The sequence below is a fragment of the Rhinatrema bivittatum genome, chromosome 10 (assembly GCF_901001135.1).
Source record: "Rhinatrema bivittatum chromosome 10, aRhiBiv1.1, whole genome shotgun sequence".
Taxonomy (NCBI): domain Eukaryota; kingdom Metazoa; phylum Chordata; class Amphibia; order Gymnophiona; family Rhinatrematidae; genus Rhinatrema; species Rhinatrema bivittatum.
The window spans coordinates 123,419,737-123,439,754 of NC_042624.1; the positions used below are offsets into that span (position 1 = coordinate 123,419,737).

The 20,018-nt window shown below is 43.6% G+C and overlaps 1 protein-coding gene across 4 annotated transcripts in view; it reads right to left on the reverse strand.

The window, feature by feature from the left end:
- LOC115100034 (dual specificity testis-specific protein kinase 2-like) overlaps positions 1–20,018 on the reverse strand; it is a 122,455-nt gene that overhangs the window by 26,528 nt on the left and 75,909 nt on the right. For all 4 annotated transcript variants that reach the window (XM_029618172.1, XM_029618171.1, XM_029618174.1 and 1 more), the window contains 2 exons: positions 10,360–10,444; positions 7,877–7,960 (listed from right to left, as the gene is read on the reverse strand). In XM_029618172.1, the coding sequence (XP_029474032.1) occupies positions 7,877–7,960; positions 10,360–10,444 (169 nt within the window). The remainder of the gene's footprint in view (positions 1–7,876; positions 7,961–10,359; positions 10,445–20,018) is intronic.

Sequence of the window (20,018 nt, forward strand, 5' to 3'; positions counted from 1 at the left end):
GGGGAGGGGGGTTGGGGCTAGAAAGAAACCATTACTGAAGAAAAACTACATCAAAGCACGTCTGACCCAGTTAAAATGTGGGATAAGGTTTTGTGGTCAGATGAGAAAAATGAAGCTTTTTGGCAACATTCAAAACGCTGTGTGTGGTGCAAACCTAACACTGCCCATCCCAACAGTAAAGCATGGGGGTGGCAGCATCATGATGCGGGGATGCTTTTCCTCAGCGAGAGCTGGGCATCTTGTTAAAATGAAAGGACAGATGGATGGGGCAACCTACAGGGAGATACTGCAAGGCAACCTGCTTCAGTCTGCTAAAAAACAAGCGTGGGAGAAAGTTCAGCTTTCAGCAGGACCGTGACCACAAGGCCAAAGCAACACAGGAGTGGGTGAATGTTCTGCCATGGCCAAGTCAAATTCCAGATTTCAAGCCAATCGAGAATCTGTGGCACTGTCTGAAAATTGCAGTCCATAAGCATCATCCAACCAACCTGAACAACCTGGAGCAAATCTGCCAGGAAGATTGGGCAAAAATCACTCCCAAACAGTGTGCAAAGCTGATAGAAACTTACCCCAACTGACAAAGCTGTTACTGCAGCAAAGGTAGTTGCATCACATGCTAGTCTGAAGGGGATGAATACTTATGCAAGCAGCATTTTTCAGTTTTTAATTTTATTTTACAAAATACGCAGATAAATAAGGAATTGTGACTTAGAAAATTTACTTTAAGAGCATACTGGTTTGCACTAAACACGCTGCCTGGAACAATCTGTGTATCATTTGTAATCTATACAAATCTGCTGACTTTTTAAGAGGTTGAAGACTTTTGCAAGCCACTGTAATCACACAACTGGCCAATTAGGGGCTGGTGAAAAAAATCATGCATAATAGGAGTCAATAGTTTCACAAAAATAACTGCAAATTAACAGATTACAATTTAAAGAAACTATAACTCAGTTGCAGGTCATTGGCAAAATGACTAAGTAAAAACATACCAGATAATTTAAGGGAAAATCAAGATACAGAGTCTCGGTCCAGCAGCAAGATGGGGGTTTATCCTGCCTGCTGGTGGCAGCAGAGCACTTTTAGCTCTCAGAGAATGAATCCAATCTCTGGAGACTAGACTGGGAAACCAGAGAGGCAAATAGAGAAGACCTTCAGCTCAGTCCCACCTCTACTCTGGCATCCCCTGTACTGCAATGGAGGAATAAGGTCACCCTGAAGGAGAAAGGAAAACTGGTTCTTACCTGCTAATTTTCATTCCTCTAGTACCATGGATCAGTTCAGACTCCTGGGTTTATTCATCCGTGCCAGCAGACAGAGACGGTTATTTACACTTTTGAATAATAGAAGGACCAGGGGACATTCCATGAAGTTAGCAAGTAGCACATTTAAGACTAATCGGAGAAAATTCTTTTTCACTCAACGCACAATAAAGCTCTGGAATTTGTTGCCAGAGGATGTGGTTAGTGCAGTTAGTGTAGCTGGGTTCAAAAAAGGTTTGGATCAGTTCTTGGAGGAGAAGTCCATTAATGGCTATTAATCAAGTTTACTTAGGGAATAGCCACTGCTATTAATTGCATCAGTAGCATGGGTTCTTCTTAGTGTTTGGGTAATTGCCAGGCTCTTGTGGCCTGGATTGACCTCTGTTGGAAACAGGATGCTGGGCTTGATGGACCCTTGATCTGACCCAGCATGGCAATTTCTTATGTTCTTATGACAGAGAAAGTAAAACTGACACTGCTTCACATACCCTGGTCCACCTGCAGTTCCTCAGTATTGACCTGTATCCAAGCTAAATCTAACAAAATGTGCACTCAAAAAACTGGAAAAAAAAGCTTGTCTAAAAACTTGTAGATAAAACTTCAGCTATTTCAAAAACACAACAGCTGAGCAGACAACGCTCCACTTCCATAAATCAGGCGGGTTCTGGACTGATCCAGACTCGCCACGTCCACTGATGTCTTCAGCACAGAAGGCCCTTACAGTATTGTGGGCGTCCCGGCACCTCAAAAGGCATCCAAAGAGTGAACATGGTGCTCAGTGGAATCCTGGTCCCCGGCATGGTCCTGACATCGATGCTTCGGATCAACAGTGCACTAGTCACAGATGTTCATGGGCAACCGTAACTTGGCATGGCACCGAAGTTATGGCAGCAAGGTGCTTGTCCAGGCTCCTGCTCACGCTCTCTCTCCCAGGGAGGCTGCACTGCCATCACCGGCAAGCAGGAAGGAGGCTACGTCATCCAGGGCTCCTGCCCATGCAGACTAGTTCCTTTCAGTGTGGATAGCATGAGTTCTCCCCCTCCCCCTCCTGAACTCCATAGATGCCGATTGATCGGTGAAACGACATGGAACTCCTTCACGTCCTCTGGGTCAGTAGCCTACACAGATCACCCGAGGACTGCCAGCGCCAGACAAAAAAGGTACAAAAAAAAGAGAGTGTGTGGCCCCATCTCCCCGAATCCACAAAAAGCTCAGCATGACTGGAAATCAAAAGATCCCAGGTATGGGGGAGCAGGAGATTTTAAAATCTTTGTTAGTTTTAATTATGGGGTGTAATTTTGTTATTTTGGGAAATATTAGAACACTTTTTAATTATTGGATTTTTTTTAAATATTGTATTGGTGTTTAGGAAGTTTTGGATATTCTATTCATTAACTGGTATGAAATTTTTATTCTTTTTATGAATATGATTTTACTATTATGTTTTATATTTCTTGATTTTATTTAATGTTTTATGAAGAAAGGTAATTTTTCTGTTTTTCCTTTGTTGCTCTGCATATAAAAAGGCTGGCTTGTTGTGGGCTCCAGTTCATTTCTTCTCAGCACATTTCTAGTTATAATTTCTGGACTCTTTATTCTATATTTGGACAGGGTCCGTCAGTATTCTGCATATGTGACCGAGGAGAGCTATTTTGCTGGCATGAAGTTTCTGTACGAGGATCTATAGCAGCCTGGTTTGTTCTGTTTTCTCAATAGGAGGTGTATCTGTGTTCTAGTGCTTGGTGTAATATTTGCAGTGTTGCCTTTTCATAGATAAAATTGTTACTGTTTGAGTGCTGGCAGTTAGGATTATTGTATTGTAAAGGTAATTATGTTTATTCATGGCTTTCTGAGCTGCCATTATAAATTCCATAGGAGTGCCAAGTGTCTTTTTTGCAGAGTTTTCTCGTTGGCACCACAGCAGTGCATGTAAATATAATATATATGTTGTGATATTTTGCCTCAGAAGACTGTACTTTTGAATGTTCTTTTTCATGTAAAATTTGTTACATGTGCATAATTAAATTGTGTGACTATAGAGGGTGTGTGAGTGTGGGGTGTGTGTGTGTGTGTGCGCACGCAAGGCTGTAAGATTTGCCTAGGGTATGTAATACCCCTCCCTTGACCATGGGTTCTGTAGAGAAGTGGATGGGTGTCAGTTTTTAAAAATATAGATTGCTGGAGGGAGCTGGGCTTTGATGGGCCTGGGACAGAGACTGAATGAAGTGTGTATGTATGTGTGTCGGGGGGCTGCACAGTAATTGTTTGCACAGGCAGCAACAAAGCTCAGTACATCAGGACTTGAAAAAAACACGCAGGCCAAAGATGTGGATGGTCTTTGATCCTGTAGTAAGGTGTAGATAACTTCCTCAGAATAACGCATCCATATCAGACTTTTCCTCTCAAACGCCAGGCCATGAGACAGAAGTGAGCCATCTGATCCAAAAATATTCAACCTTGGTGAAGAAGCCTCACTTAGAGGCCCATTCACTGTCATGTTGACCAGATCCATGAACAAAGGACAATGTGGCCACTCTGGAGCCACTACTCTGGATATTGCTCTATCCAAAGCACCTTGTGCACAGAATTCCCGGAGGCCACGGTAGCACTAGAGCATTGATGCTTTCTGCCTCGTGTTCTTGTCCGTGACTGTAAAAAAATGTGCTGCCTTGGCATTCATCTTCTGATCCAAATGAGATACACTGCATCTTCAGATAGCTCCCACTCTCCAGGGTCTAGCCACCTTCAACTGAGAAAATCTGCCCTGGCAATGTGAGATGCCGCCAGGAGAGATAGACTCTGTTCCGCCCAGTGAACCAATTCCTGAGCCACCGTCCGACTCGGCCTGTTGATATAAGCCACCCTTGTTGCACCCATACTGGCTGATCTTGTAACCATGGCAGAAAGGCAAGCAACGTGAAACATACCACCCGCATCTCTAACAGATTGATAAACCATGAGGCCGTCTCTTTTGACCATTGGTCTTGAGCTAACTGACCTTGGCACACTGTTCCCCAACCACTGAGACTGGCATCCGTGGTCACTAACACCCAATTCGGGACTTACAGCTGCACTCCTTGACTCAGATTGGCCCGACCAAGCCATCACGAAAGACTAGACTTGGCAAACCCCTAAGCGGAGGAGGAAAATGAAACTCCTCAGACAAAAGATTCTAATAGGAGAGAGGAGCCCTCTGAAGAGTTTGCATATAAGCAAATGCCCAAGGAACCAATTCAAGTGTGGATGCCCTAGAACCTAGGACCTGTAATTAGTCCCAGACTTTGGGTACCAAAAGTCCCAAAAGATAACAATTATGAGACAAGTTTCACCAGTTCTCCTCCTCTGAGCACTGCTGCCCCAACCACTATTACCTTGGTGAAAGTACGAGGAGCACTCCCCAACCCAAAGGAAGGACACAAAACAAGGTACTTCCCCAGAACCATGAATCTGAGAAACCGCTGATGTTCTGTTTTGATTGCTATATGTAGATGCGCCTCCTTGAAATCTAAGGACGCCAGAAACTCTTTTTTGTGTATTGCTGCTATGACCAAGCACAAAGTCTACATCCAAAACTGGAGTACCACAAGGGCCGCATTTATCTTTTTTAAATCCAAATTCAGTTTGAAGATTCCCTCCTTTTTCAGTACCTCAAAATAAATGGAATACCTTCCTGTTCTCTGTTCCTCTGAAGGAACAGGAACTATAGCCCCCAGATGCTGCAAGTGGTCCATGGTCCCTTGAACTGCCACCTTCTTGGGCTGTGGGGCACATGGGGAGAAGATGTAGGCTTCTTGATGCGGACGAGCAAAATCAAACACATAGCTGTCTCTTATATCACTTAGGACCCACTGGTCCATTGTAATTTTGGTCCACTCCTCATAAGAGAGTCAAACTACCCCCAACAGCTGGAATGGAAGAGTGGGCCTGCTTCACTTCATTATGATTTGGCCCCTCCAGTTCCCTCACCAGGGTTGTCTCAGGTTAGCTTCCATCCACAAAGGATGCCCTTAACATTGCATTCTGCCTGAGCCCTGCTTTGGGACCCCAAAGAGACCTTATTTTGGCAAAATCTAATTATTCCAAAAATGGGAACAGGTCAGAAATGATCTCATTTCACCCTTCAGCCTGTCCTCCGGCAAATTATGCCCTTTGGACTTTGAGATCCTCTACCAGTTGCTCCAAGCTCTCTCCAAATAGGAGTTTGCCCTTGAATGGGAAAGTTCCTAACTGCCACTTGGACCATACATCAGCTGACCAGTTTCTCAACCAAAGCAGTCTCCTGGCCAATACTGTCAATGACATGATCCTGGGAGACATGCCGATTAGGTCATATAGAGCATCTGCCACAAATGCTGCCGCTGCCTCAACGCTCTGCAGAAGCAGAGGTAGGCTCCTTTGCCTGCAAATGTTGGACCCAATGCAAGCATGCTCTTTGCATAAAGCTTCTACAAACCGCAGCACTTATACCTAAAGCCGAAATCTCAGTCCTCTTGAGATGGACCTTCGGCTTCCAGTCCTGAACATCTTTCAGTGAGGGTGAGCCCGACACCGGAATGACAGACTTCATGGTAATTGCTGATACCGAAGAGACACCTTCAGAAGCATCAAAAGCTTGAGCATCTCCTTGGGTAACAGATACAATTTTGTCATAGCTCTACCAGTCTCAGGGGTATCCCACTCTCTGACAACTAATTTGCTCACTGACTTGTTTAAAGGGAAAGCCTTTGCCAGACCTTTCAAACTGACCATGACAAGGTCTGCACCTTCTTGGGTGGACTCTTCTTGCAGAACCTTGATACCCAGCTCATTAAGCACATGCGGAATCAAGGGCTACAGTTCTTCCTTACAGAAAAGATGTACCACCTTAGGGATCATCCCCTTTGGCCACCGGCTACTCCTCTGGGCCATCATCGGACCCTGACAAGTATGGAGCAGAAGCTGCTCCCGGAGAGCCATGCTGTGAAGCCTCTGAAACCTCAGAGTCATCCCTGTAACTATCCGGGCGAGTAACATTCCCAGAATCCTCTGGACGCTTGCCGACCCCTTTTCCTCGAGATCTTAGGTCTTTTCATCAGTCGAGAATCACCCTTATGGCAACCCTGGGTCCAAGACTGCTTATCACCCACTGCTTTCCTAGCTAGATATGCCCTGTGCAGAAGCAATATGAAATTTGAAGAAAAAGAGGAAGAATCTTCTGAATCCTCTCCTAGCAAGTCCTCCTCAGCCTTAGAGGCTCCCTGCCTTTCCACGAAGGCCTGCACCGCTGCCGATAAGGGAGGTGGGGAATCCCCTGCCAGAACAGGATCTTCTGCTGCCACGACAGTATTCAAAATGGCATCCATTCCTGCACTGACAGAAAAATCATCAGCAGGAGTCCCTGACACCATCGGAGCTCTTCTTCATGCTGCAGCTAACATTGCCTGCTCCCAAACTGCCTTTCCCTGCGGAGATGCATTGGTAACAAACTGAGACATGTGCGCAAGTCTCCACAGGTCTGGCAGCATCTGTCACGCGCCATCTCTACCCCTGAGGCATGAGCTGCGCGTCAGCCTGATAGGCAAGAGCCATGTGTCATCGAAAGCCACTTGGCACACTGACTACCTGCTCCTTGGATCCCCAGGCAACATTAGCTAAGATCTGACCTCCCGCTCAGTAATAAACTTTTTTTTTTCTTTTAAACTTTAATGGTCGCAAACAAATCAAAAGAATAAAGGCCGAACATACTGCAGATCTGTTGCGGGAGTCAGCTGGACCACTAGCTATCAGCCCCATGGAAGCAAGGATCAAGCCAATTAAGAGGTCACCTACCCCTGCTTGTCCACCTCAAACCAGGGAGGATGGCCCCACCAGGACCTAGCAACTCCCTGAGAGAAATCCTGAAAAGATTACAATTTATTTATTTTTTTAATTTAATCCAGACTGCAAGTTTTACACCTCTACCTTATGCTGGAGATGAAAATACTGAGCCGCTGCAGGTGGTACACTGTGTTATGTATGTCAGTGAAACGTTTTCCTCTGTCTCCATCTGCTGGCAGGGAGGCAAAACCCAGGAGTCTGGACTGATCTGGGTATAAACACGAAATACATTTTCACTAAGAGGGTGACAGAGCTTGCAACAGACCAACAGTGGATACAGCAGAACTCAGACATGCAGGAGATAGACACAAAGGGACCTTAGGGGTGCACAATGAGATAAGATCAAGCAAAACCTGAAACAGCACAGCAAAAGGTACAAAAAGCAGGACTTATGGACCAAATGGTTTTCCAGCAATAATTTCTATTTTGTGTACATTTCACCAGACATGACATGATGTGGTGGTTCCATTCAGCAATGATCTCTCTGCGTGTGAAAACAATGATATGGTATAAGGGCAGTGCAGTTTCCTTTATTCCCTTAACTGATCACTTTTCTGTCATAAATCAAAGCAGTTAAGTATAGAAAAGAAGCTCAATACATAACTGAGCAGACAGGAGCTACATGCAAGTCCCTGTTACACAGTTACTTTCCCCACCATGCACATGCTTTGATATTAATGGATAAACTACCCAGAAAACCCACCCAATCAATCAGCCACAACTTCCCCAAACCCACAAAAGCCATGTAAACATCTTACCTCGGTGCGAGGGAGATAATCAGGATCTGCCTGGATCCTGGCTATTATCTCACAAAGAATTATTCCATACGAAAATACATCCGCCTGAGGGAGAAAGACACAGAGAAATGCAGTTTCACCATAAGCCCACTGCTTGTTCCTATACACATGGTCAGCACCCTCTAAACACGGAGAGCTGATGCTGGTGGAAAAGGCTCAATGTTACATCTCCCCTGATCCAATACAAAGAAAGCCTTCCACATGGTTGTGCATGAAATGGGCTTCCTCTACTGGAAAAACTAGCCTAGGGAGTCAGAGGGCAATGCACTTTTGGTTTCTTTATATATTAATAAAAATCAGGATCAGCAGAGAATAGATGATGTCTGGAGGAGCTGAAAGCCTAAGGTGAAATAATAAAATCAGTCCTGGGCACCTAAAAACAGCTTCCTGCTGCCTACACAAACTAGTAACAAAAGCTAAAATAAGTACTTGGTAATAATCTGCACAGTATTTCACAGAACTGTTTGACTGAGATAAAAAAAAAACTGGCTAGCTAGCAGCAGGTTATGACTTAATATTATGAAAACCAGACTTTTGTGGGTTGGAAGAAATTCTTCTGATCAAAAATCTTGGCCACTGTTACTAAAGGCATCCTGATATCCGACATGAGAAACCCAGGTGTTTTACTAAACTCACAGCTAACTATGCACCCAAAAGTGCAACAGTGGTCAAGATGCCATTGTATAAGTTAAAAATGATAAAGCCATTAAAATCTTGGTTCCCAGCTGAATCGTTCAGAACAATGTTGCAGATCCTTGTTTTAGGGCACTTCGATCACTGTTGCAGTTTGTGTGTGGGTCTTCCGGATAAGTTATTGCATCCATTGCAGCTGCATGGATACTCATGGGTCTAACAAAATATTATATTAGGCCAGCGTTGCAAGAGTTGCATCGCTTACCAGTCGAGTACAGACCTAGATTTAAGCTGCTTGCCCAGATCCAGGGGAATGGACGAGTAGAGGAGATTAGGGAAGGACAGGTTGACTTAACCAGTATGTGCCGAATATTCCCATTAGTTTTAGTGCAGCGGTTAGAAAGGCTCTGGAGGGCATTGAGAAGTTATGGAGTAGGTGGTGGGTGAAAAAAAATGGGAAGCTGAGGCACACATCTTCCCAGATTACTTGTACCTATTCCTTTAGACAATTTCCCCCAAAATTTCTCTTTAATCTCTTATTGATAAATGCAAGATCCGTACATATGATCTGTCCTAATATCAAGTTAAAACATTCCCGCTGTTTTATGATTTTGAGAAGGAAATGCAAAGAGTCTAAGAATAAGATGCAAATAATCAATGATCTGCTAGTAGAAGACATTGCAGATTCAGGTAAGCAATTTTGCTTTCCATGTTCTCCTTAGACAGCAAGACAAATCACACAAATGAGCAATGTCATCTGACAGTACCAAGACAGAAAAACTAAAGACTTTTCTGAGCATGTGTGGACCTTCCTGCAGTCCCCTCAGTCTTCATCCCTACAGGGTTAAGCGGGGGACTATGTGGCCGATTTGACTTATCTATGGAGAATACCTATTACAGGTAAGCAACTCTGCTTTCTCCATGGACAGGCAGGACATGAATCAGCCACACAAGTGGGGACTCCCAAGCTGAGAATTTCATGCAAGCATTTTTCGTGTTTCTTATCCATTGTGGATCATACAACCAGTAAATGTGTTCACTGGTTGATAAAGGAGATTTAAAAGAATTAAATAAGCTCTTAAGAAATGCTTGGCCATATTTGCTATCTTGACATGAAGCACTTTCTAGGTAGGAATGAGTAGTGTTGGTAAGGATACCCCACCAGGTGGGCAGCCTTCTATGAAAGCAGAACAAAGAGGGTTAAAAATAAAAAATAAAAAAAAAGGCTGCTGTAGCTCTAATTTGATGGGCTTTTATCTTACTTTGAAGATCCTGTCCTGATTATAACAGTAAGAGGTGCAATCAGAAAACCAAGAGCAAAGAGTCCTTTTTGTAACTGAAACCCCTGATTGACTGGATTAAAGGAGATGAATGGCTGTGAAGACTTTCCACAAGACTTTGTTCTTTCCAAATAGAATAACGCTCTTCTGGAGTCCAGTGTATGAAAAGCCGTGTGCTTTGAGAAACAATGCTGGAAACAGAATGGAATGATTTAAGTGAAACAGATCACTTTTGGTAAAAGTTTAGGGTGGCTTTTCAAAATGACTCCACTGTGGAAAAACTGAGTATAGGAGAATATCAGACTAGAGATTGCAATTCATTTATTCTCCAGGAACTGGCAACTACTGTAACGATAAAACCTTCCAGGAAAGGAATTTTAGTTCTGCTGGTTGCCAAAGACTCGAATGACGTTTCAGGAGCTGAGCTAGAAACACACGGATCCCAAAGAGAGGAAGGATATTTAATTGGCAGTTTAAAATGAGTTAGGCCTTTTATAAGAGAAGAGTTCAATACAGCCATTTCAGACATACCTTCTCATTATAAGGCTCATCACGCAGAACTTCAGGGGCCATCCAGTACGGCGATCCCACCACTGCTAGTTTCTCACTCTCCACACTGAAAAATACCCCAGGGATGTGTTAGAAAATGTTCCCGTACCTTCTGCTGGTAGATGGTAAAAACAGTCTGGAAACAGAGTAGGATTTAAGCAATGCACATAACACCTTTAGGCACAGTGTGCACTTAAGTGTCTTTTCAGATACTCCTGGCACCTTCTGCATATTATACTGCAATTTTTTCTTTTTAAGCATGGATTAAACATTTTCTCTTTGCAGTATCCATCTATAAAAGTCCCAACTACAAGGCAAAGGAAAACTCTCCAGTAAAAGACATGAAAGCATGGTTGCTTACCGTAAATATTTCCCATAGACACCAAGATGAATTAGCCATTACATGCAGGTGACATCATCCAGCGGCACCGAACGGACTTCTCTCCAATCTGTAGAGCTTTGTGCTCTACTGAACATGTTTGGGAGTTCCTCCATGAAGTTAACATGGAGCACATTTAAAACTAATTGGAGAAAGTTCTTTTTTACTCAACGCACAATTAAACTCTGGAATTTGTTGCCAGAGGATGTGGTTAATGCAGTTAGTATGGCTGTGTTTAAAAAAGGATTGGATAAGTTCTTGTAGGAGAAGTCCATTACCTGCTATTAAGTTCACTTAGAGAATAGCCACTGCCATTATTTATTTATTTATTTTTAATTTTTATATACCGGAATTCCTGTATGCAATACAAATCAGTCCGGTTTACAAGTAACGAAAAGGTTGCCCTGGTCTGGTAGATTAGACTGGGGTTTTTTACATAGAACATAGAACAATAACAATCAACTATTGAACATTATTACAAGGAACAGTGAAAGTAACAATAGTATTTATTTATTTATTTATTTTTAATTTTTATATACCGGAATTCCTGTATACAATACAAATCAGTCCGGTTTACATGGAACGAAAAGATAGCCCTGGTCTGGGAAGTCAGATCAGGGTTTTTTTTACAAAGAACATTGAACAATAACATATAATCCATTCATAATACAAAGAACATTGAACAATAACAATAAATCCTTAAATATTTTCGTAATTTAATTAAAATTAGGCCAATGGCATGTTGAACTTAAATTAAATGTAAGGTAAATTGAAATTTAATTTTGCTTAAAATTGCATATTATTAACTGTAACACAGAATATTCCCAAGTTCAATCAGGATGCGGCGCTTAGTTACATTCTGGAGATTGGAACGCTTGCCTGAAGAGCCAGGTTTTTAACTTTTTTTTGAACTCTGGTAGACTGGGTTCGAGGCGTAGGTCAGGGGGGGAGAGCGTTCCAATGGTGTGGTCCTGCAGTTGAGAGTGCTCTTTTTCTTAGTAATGATGTTGCTGGAGGGGCGAATAATGTGCCTCTGTAAGCGCTTCTGATGGGTCTGGAGGATAGGTGTGGACGAAGTTGAGTTTGGAGTGATATAGGTGCGATGTTGTGTATTGATTTATGAATAATGGTGAGGGTTTTAAAAAGGATTCTCTGTTTGATGGGTAGCCAGTGGAGGTTGCTCAGAATGGGGGAAATATGTTCTCTTTTATTGGTGTTTGTTAGGATTCTGGCAGCGGCGTTTTGTACCATCTGTAGAGGCTTGATACTGTTAGCAGGGAGACCAAGTAGAATTGCGTTACAGTAGTCGAGTTTTGAAAAAATAATGGATTGAAGGACGAGGCGAAAGTCTTTGAAGTGAAGGAGTGGTTTTAACTTTTTGAGGACTTGTAGTTTATAGAAACAGTCCTTGGTTTAACAAACATATAATATTATTATAACATTATTCGTGTTCACATTTTACAAGGAACTTTGGTAGCGTAAATAGTCTGCAAGTAATCGGTTAAATAATATAAAATGAAAAGGATGACTTAAATAAATAGATATTGTGAATAATCAAGTCCGTGTATGAAATTGAGTGTCAATGTGTTTGTGACACCTTGCAATGGTTGGATCTGAAAGACAGGAGGAGGTGCCTAGTTTCACTCTGGGAGTTGGAATGCTTGCCTGAAGAGCCATGTTTTTAACCTTTTTTTGAACTCTGGTAGATTGGGTTCGAGTCTTATGTCTGGTGGGAGCGCATTCCATTGATGTGGTCCCGCAGTGGATAGTGCTCTTTTTCTTAACGTTGATTTGGCGGGAACTGCAACTAATGTGCCTTTGTAGGCACTTCTGATGGGTCTGGCCGATGATTGTAGGCGAAGTTGGGTTTGTAGAGATATAGGTGCGACGTTATGAATTGTTTTATGGATAATGGTTAAGGTTTTATATATGATTCTCTGTTTGATGGGTAGCCAGTGGAGGTAGCTCAAGATGGGGGTAATATGGTCTCTTCTATTAGTGTTAGTTAGGATTCTGGCTGCGGCGTTTTGTACCATCTGTAGGGGTTTGATGCTGTTGGAGGGGAGGCCCAGTAAGATTGAGTTGCAGTAATCAAGTTTCGAAAAAATAATGGATTGAAGAACGAGGCGAAAGTCATTGAGGTGAAGGAGTGGCTTTAGTTTCTTTAGGACCTGTAGTTTAAAGAAGCAGTCCTTGGTGGTTGTGTTTATGAATTTAAGGTTAAGTTGATTGTCAAGCCAAGTACCTAAATTCCTGACGTCTGCAGAGAGCTCAATGTTTAAAGATGTGGTTTGTGCCAGACTAGGTGGGTGGTTGTTCGGGTTGTGTGAGATTAGTAGCAGCTCTGTTTTGCTGGAGTTTAGAATCAGGTTTAGGCTGGAGAGTAGTTGTTTAATTGGTTTAAGACAATTCTCCCAGTAGACGAAGGTTTTTTGAATTGATTCTGTGATGGGGATTAGGATCTGGATGTCGTCTGCATAGAGGTAATGAGTAAGCTTGAGTTGAGATAGCAAATGGCAGAGGGGGAGGAGGTAAATGTTGAACAGGGTAGGGGAGAGGGATGAACCTTGTGGTACGCCTTGGTCTGATAGGATGGGGTCAGATTCCTTGTTGTTGATTCTGACCTTGTAAAACCTGTTGGATAGGAACGATTTGAACCAACAGAGGGCTGTGCCTTTGATTCCTATGTTTGATAGTTGTTCTAGGAGTTGTGAGTGATTTACCGTGTCGAACGCTGAAGACAGGTCTAGTAGGACCAGTAAGAATGACTGTTTTTTTCTCCAGGTTCAAAAGTAAATTATCAGTGAGGGAAAGCAGAAGGGACTCTGTGCTTCGAGATTTGCGAAAACCATATTGTGCCGGGGAAAGAATGTTGTGCTCCTCGAGGTATTCGGAAAGTTGTTTATTTACCGCTTTTTCCATCAGTTTGGAGATCAGGGGCAGGTTTGCAATGGGTCTGTAGTTGGCTGGGTCCATGGGTGATGCAGTTGGTTTTTTCAGTAGGGGTTTGAGGATTGCAAGTTTTAGCTGATTAGGAACTGTGCCCATGGCTAAGGAGGTATTGATGATTTCTGCAATAGGTTTTGCGATGGTGCTAGAGATGGCAGTGAGCAAATTAGTAGGGAGTGGGTCCGAGGGATGTGCCGATGGTTTAATTTTTTTAAGTAAGTTTTCAATCTCCATGGCTGATGTGGGCTCGAATGACTCTAGTCTAGAATTCAGAGTGAGTTGGTATGTGCTATGAGGTGTTGGAAGCGTTTGGTGGGTTGTAAGGGAGAGGGTGAGGTTTGAGATTTTTGTTTTGAAGTAGGTGGCTAGTTCGTTGGCCTTACTGAGCGCTAGGTGGTCTGGAATGGATGGTGGTGTTGGTTTGGTGAGTGATGAGACGTAGGAGAATAAAGCCTTCGAGTCGAAGGTGAAGTTATGAATTCTTTTTGCATAGAAGTCCTTTTTTGTTTTGTGTATGGCGTTTCTGTAGGTGTTGAGGGTGGCTTTGTAGTCAAGTCTGGATGTGGGAGAAGGGTTGTTTCTCCAGCTTTGTTCTTTGTTTCGTAGTTTCTGTTTCAGGGTTTTGAGTTCCGGGGTGAACCATGGTTTTCTGTTGTCTCGTGTCAGTTGGATTTCTTTTGAGGAGGTTGGGCAGAGTTGATCAGCTATTTTGTTCGTGAGTTTGATCCATGAAGTGGTGGCTGTGTTGGCGTCTGAGAAGTCAATTTGTTTGAGGTCTTTGGAGCATTGTTTGTTGAGTAACTCCAGTGCGCATGGTTTCCTGAAATGAATGGTGGTTTTGGAGATGTTTGGAGGAGGTGTGTTTTTCATTTTGAGGGTTGTGTCTATAAGCTGGTGGTCAGACCATGGGATAGGCGTGCAGGTGGGATTTGTATGGATGGACCAGCTCTCGTTGATAAATATGAGGTCTAATGTATGACCTGCTTTGTGAGTGGGCCCGCTGATTATTTGTGTGAATCCAAGGTGACTGAGGGAGGTAAGGAAGGTTTCGCAGTTAGTGGATTGAGGGGTGGAGTCTACGTGGATGTTGAAGTCTCCCAGTATGATGGTTGGTTTGTCTGAATTAGCAATGGTTACATGGAATAGACTTAGTTTTTGGGTACTTGCCAGGTTCTTATGGCCTGGATTGGCCACTGTTGGAAACAGGATGCTGGGCTTGATGGACCCTTGGTCTGACCCAGTATGGCATTTTCTTATGTTCTTATGTCCTGAACAAGCGCTGTCACGCAAGTCATTTTGAAGAATGTACTGAGAAGGGCAACCAAAATGATGAAGGGGATGGAACAGTTCCCCTATGAGGAAAGGCTGAAGAGGTTAGGGCTGTTCAGCTTGGAGAAAAGACAGCTGAGGGGGGATATGATAGATGTCTTTAAGATCATGAGAGGTCTAGAACGGGAATCAGTTATTTACTCTTTCAAATAATAGAAGGACTAGGGGGCACTCCAAGAAGTTAGCAAGTAGCACATTTACAACTAATCGGAGATAATTATTTTTCACTCAACGCACAATTAAGCTCTGGAATTTGTTGCCGGAGGATGTGGTTAGGGCGGTTAGTGTATCTAGGATTAAAAAAAGTTTGGATAAGTTCCTGGAGGTGGTCTATAAACCATTAATCAATAAGGAATAGCCACTGCTTGTAATCAGCATTAGTACATTGGAATCTAGTTAATGTTTGGGTATTTGCCAGGTACTTGTAACCTGGATTGGTCACTGCTGATCTTGATAGACCCTTGGTCTGACCCACTATGGCAACTTCTTAAGTTCTTATGAATTTCCACAGTTAGTAACAGAGCTAAATTTAGTTGTATAGTCAACTCTCTTGTGAGGTGAGGGCCGGTATTCTATGGCTAATTTATCCTGTCTGTGGAAAACATTGATTAGGGTAAGCAAACATGCTTTTTCTGTCAATAAGCAGGCTGAATTAGGCATTGTATGTCAGGAGTCCTATCCTGAGGGTTGCAGCAGAGCAATTATTTAATAAGCAACCCGGACTCCACCATGAAGAGTGGATAATGATGAAAATAGATTTTGCAAAACTGCATATCCAAATCTATTCTCAGTCCTTGAGATGTTACAAGACAGTAATGGGATGTGAATGTGTGGACTGAAGACCACTTCACAGCTTTACAGATATCTTTGATGGGTACTTCTTGGAGATAAGCAACAGAAGATACCTGACAAGCCTTGACAAGAGTCTGTGAAGATACGCGACTGACAAGCGAAGTAACCGATCACATGCAGTCCATGTGAAACCTAGTGGAAAATGATGTTTGCAACTTATTGGGTACATGCTTAAAGTGATATCTGCAAGGAGACCATTGATGCATTTTTTTGTACTCCATCTGCATTTACATGAATTTTATATGATACAAAAGAGCCCCTGATGCAGCCCCTTGACAGAGGGCGAAACTCGGCCTGAGTCGGGCGGTTTTAAGATTCCAAGTCTCCAATAAAGGATTAAAATTTGACATCTTGGCTTCTAATCCAGAAATTGTTGATGCTGTGCTGGAAGAAATGGAAACTGGTACTGCTGAAAAGGATAATATGTTTGTCAGTGAAAGTAAGGATATCTATAATGATAGCACAAGTGTTTATTTATTTTTAGACATTTTATATACCATCGTTCCATGTAATGATCACAACGGTTTACAGAAGTAACATTCATAACTATCAAACAACAAATGTTGCAATAGAGCAGGTTGTTCTGGCACCAGGGAGAATGATTAAAATGTAGCTGTACAGTCTCATTTGTGAGACCGTTTTTCAAAGCTTCTTTCTGAAAAAGTTGTCTCCTAAGCATGGGAGATCCACTAGTTTTTCATGAAAATGCACTCATAGGCGAGCTTGGGATTCTGGTCTGAGGAACCGCTGAAGGAGTTGAGAAGAGAGGCTGCAGTGTTCCATCTACTTTTGCAAATGAGGTAAAGAAACTCCTCTAATGCTGCAACGTGGTGATAAGACTATGTACTCTGACCTGGTGTGAGCAGAGGAACACCTTCTTTTGAAACCAGAACTGTTTATTGAAAAGTAATAGGTGGCTTATATGAGGAAAGTGGCATTATTGAACAGACAGATCTGCTGTTAGCAACTGAAGACCTTCCACTACCAAATTTGGGGCTATTAGCCTTCTGACCAACGAAGGAGGTAAGGGCAATCTGACCCCTCCTGCCACAGATCTTGGATGGCTAGAGAAATGTTGCATAGGCAATTCTCTCAGGTCCCAGAAGGGAGATGTGGAATCTGAGCGATTTAGAGGATCTTGAGCTTTTTTTATGCTGTATGCTCGTGGATTGTCCTGTATATCATGGAGTGAAATATGCTTCGAATACATCGAAACTTGCATTGGGTGCACCGGTACATGATGAGAAAACATCCCTGTAACAGAATAGTTGAGAAATGTTTAAATGTGTCGGAAGGACTTGCATCGGTACATCACGCATTGGTGGAGAGTGCACGGATGTAGCTTGCATCATTGTGCTGTGCATCGATGCATCATGCACAATTCACTGTGCTTCAAGTGCATTGATGCATCATAATTCGAGTGTAGTAGGTATGAATCGCCTCAGAATTACAGTGCATTCTCAAGGAAGCAGACAATGCTGCACTGTAGGAAGACGAGTTACTGCTATTCATAAGATTTATACAGCTCTTCCATTTGCAAGGCTCTGGGGTGCTATGAATGTGGGGAACCACCATCTGCAGGCTTCAGTATTTCTGGTCCCAGGCAGAAGTAGCATAACTTGTGCCTATTGGTGAGGCACATGATTTTCCCACTCGGGCAGTTCTTAAATCCACTCACCACTGTAGATTTTTTTTCTGGCCCAACATTTTCTTGCTTGGGAAGACACCCATTCCTTTTTTTTTTTTAAGCACTTAAAAGTGCTCTGAGTATGGATACAGAAGAAGCAAGGCAAGGCAGAAAAAGTTTTTTCAAGGAAATAAGTTTGTAGGAAAAAACCGCTGAGGGACAAAGTACACATCTGTGCTTTAGCTTAGACACAAAAAGACTGTGGAAGCTCACAAGGCAACACCCATGCGGGAACTCCCACACAGGTTCAATAGTGCTCCAAGCTCTATAGCTTGAGAGAAGTCCGTTTGGTGCTGCTTGACGTTACCCACATGTAATGGAGAAATTCTTACCTGATAATTTAGTTTTCCTTAATGTAGACAGTGACTCAGGACCAGTGGGTTATGTGATCCCCTGCCAGCAGATGGAGACAGAGTCAGGTTTCAAAGCTGTCACCCTACATACACCCCTGCAGTGACCTCAGCCCCTCAGTATTCTCTTCAAAAGCCATTGTGGACATACTATCGAAAAACTTGATTAGAATTTGGATATAACTTTATAACTTGCTTAAAAACTTGATTAAAAAACTTTGATTAAAAACTGGAGACCGCAACTCTACTCAACCAAATGTAAGCACTGGATCCCAGTAATACTATAGATGCCCTGAACTAGGGACAGGGCGACGGCTTACCCGTAACCTCATGGAATCTAGATTCACCTCATGAGCGATTCCTTGGTACCGTTCATGGGCAGCCGTGGGCGGGATGCTGAGTCCATCTGTCTACACTAAGGAAAATGAAAATATCAGGTAAGTAATTTCCCCTTTTCCTAGCGTGTAGCCAGATGGACTCAGGACCAGTGGGATGTACAAAAGCTACTCCCGAATGAGGCAGGAGGTTGCCTGCGGTCCAGTTAGCACCACCCTCGCAAAGACTGCTTTCTCTCGGGCCTGGACGTCCAAGCGATAGAACCTGAAGAAGGTGCGCAAGCAAGACTACATCACTGCTCGACAGATGTCGTCAGGAGACAGTTTAGCTTCTGCCCAGGATACTGCCTGGGCCCTAGTGGAATGAGCTTTAATCTGAAGGGGTAAGGGTTTCCCTGTCTCTACATACACGCCTGTGAGCACTTCCTTGATCCAGCAAGCTATGGTAGCTCGCAAAGCCGCTTCGCCATTTCTTTTTCCGTGAAGAACGAACAAGCGGTCTGTCTTGTGCATTGGTTCTGAATGTTCCAGATACCGAACTAAAAGTCTACCAACATTTAAATGGCGTAGGAGGCAGTAGTCCTGTGTCCTTGCGTCTATCCAGGGACAGTAAAGAAATGGACTGGTTCAGGTGTACACCAAAGAAACGGTTCCCGACAAGACAGTGCCTGTAGCTCAGAGATGCAACGAGCCGAGCATGTTGCCACCAAGAACAGTCTTTAGTGTTAATAGGCGTAGCAACAGACTACGCAGTGGTCTGAAGGAAGGTCTTGCCAGAAGGTCCAATACTAGATTGAGGTTCCATAGGGGGACCGCCCACTTTAAGGGTGGTCATAGTTGTTTGACCCCTTTTAGAAAACGGGTCAAATCTGGATGCGCCGACAGACGGGTTCCGTTCACCTTGGCCCTGAAGCAGGAAAGGGCTGCCACCTGGACCTTCAGGGAGTTGAGGGACAATCCTTTGTTCAGGCCATCCTGTAAAAATTCCAGGATCAAGGTGATCGTGGCCATTCGGGGGAGCACCCTGCGCTCCTCACACTAGGCCTCAAATATTCTCCACATCCATACGTATGCCAGGTAGGTTGAGAACTTCCGCAAGTGGAGCAATGTGGTGATCACAGCCGCCAAATATCCACGCTTTGTCAGGTGAGCCCTCTCAAGGGCCAGACCATAAGAGAGAATCAAGCTGGATCTTCGTGAAGAATCAGACCTTGATGGAGAAGGTCCCTGTACGGGGGAAGGCAAAGGGGACTCTCCACGAGAAGCCTCCACATGTCTGCATACCACAGGCGCCTGGGCCAATCTGTTCGATCTTGCAAATGATCTTGCCCAGTAGAGGCCATGGAGGGAAGGGGTACAGTAAGTCCTCCTCTGGCCAGATCTGGACGAGGGTGTCGATCCTTTGGAAGCGCTGGTCTTGTCTGTGACTGAAGAACCGGGGAACCTTCGCATTGTGAGATGTAGCCAGTAGATCAAAGAATGAGAGGCCCCAGTGAACTACTAGGAGCCAGAAAACTCTGAACAACAGCATCCATTCCCCTGGATCCAGGCTTTTCCTGCTGAGAAAGTCTGCTCGGACATTGTCTTTTCCTACGATGTGGGAGGCCGAGATCCCTTGTAGGTTTAACTCTGCCCATTCCATAAGAAGATTTATTTCCAGAGACACTTGGTGGCTTTTGGCTCCTCCCTGGCACCGCTTGCGCTTCCAGGCGGTTTATATTCCAGTTCGCCTCTTCCTTGGTCCACCATCCCTGGGTTGT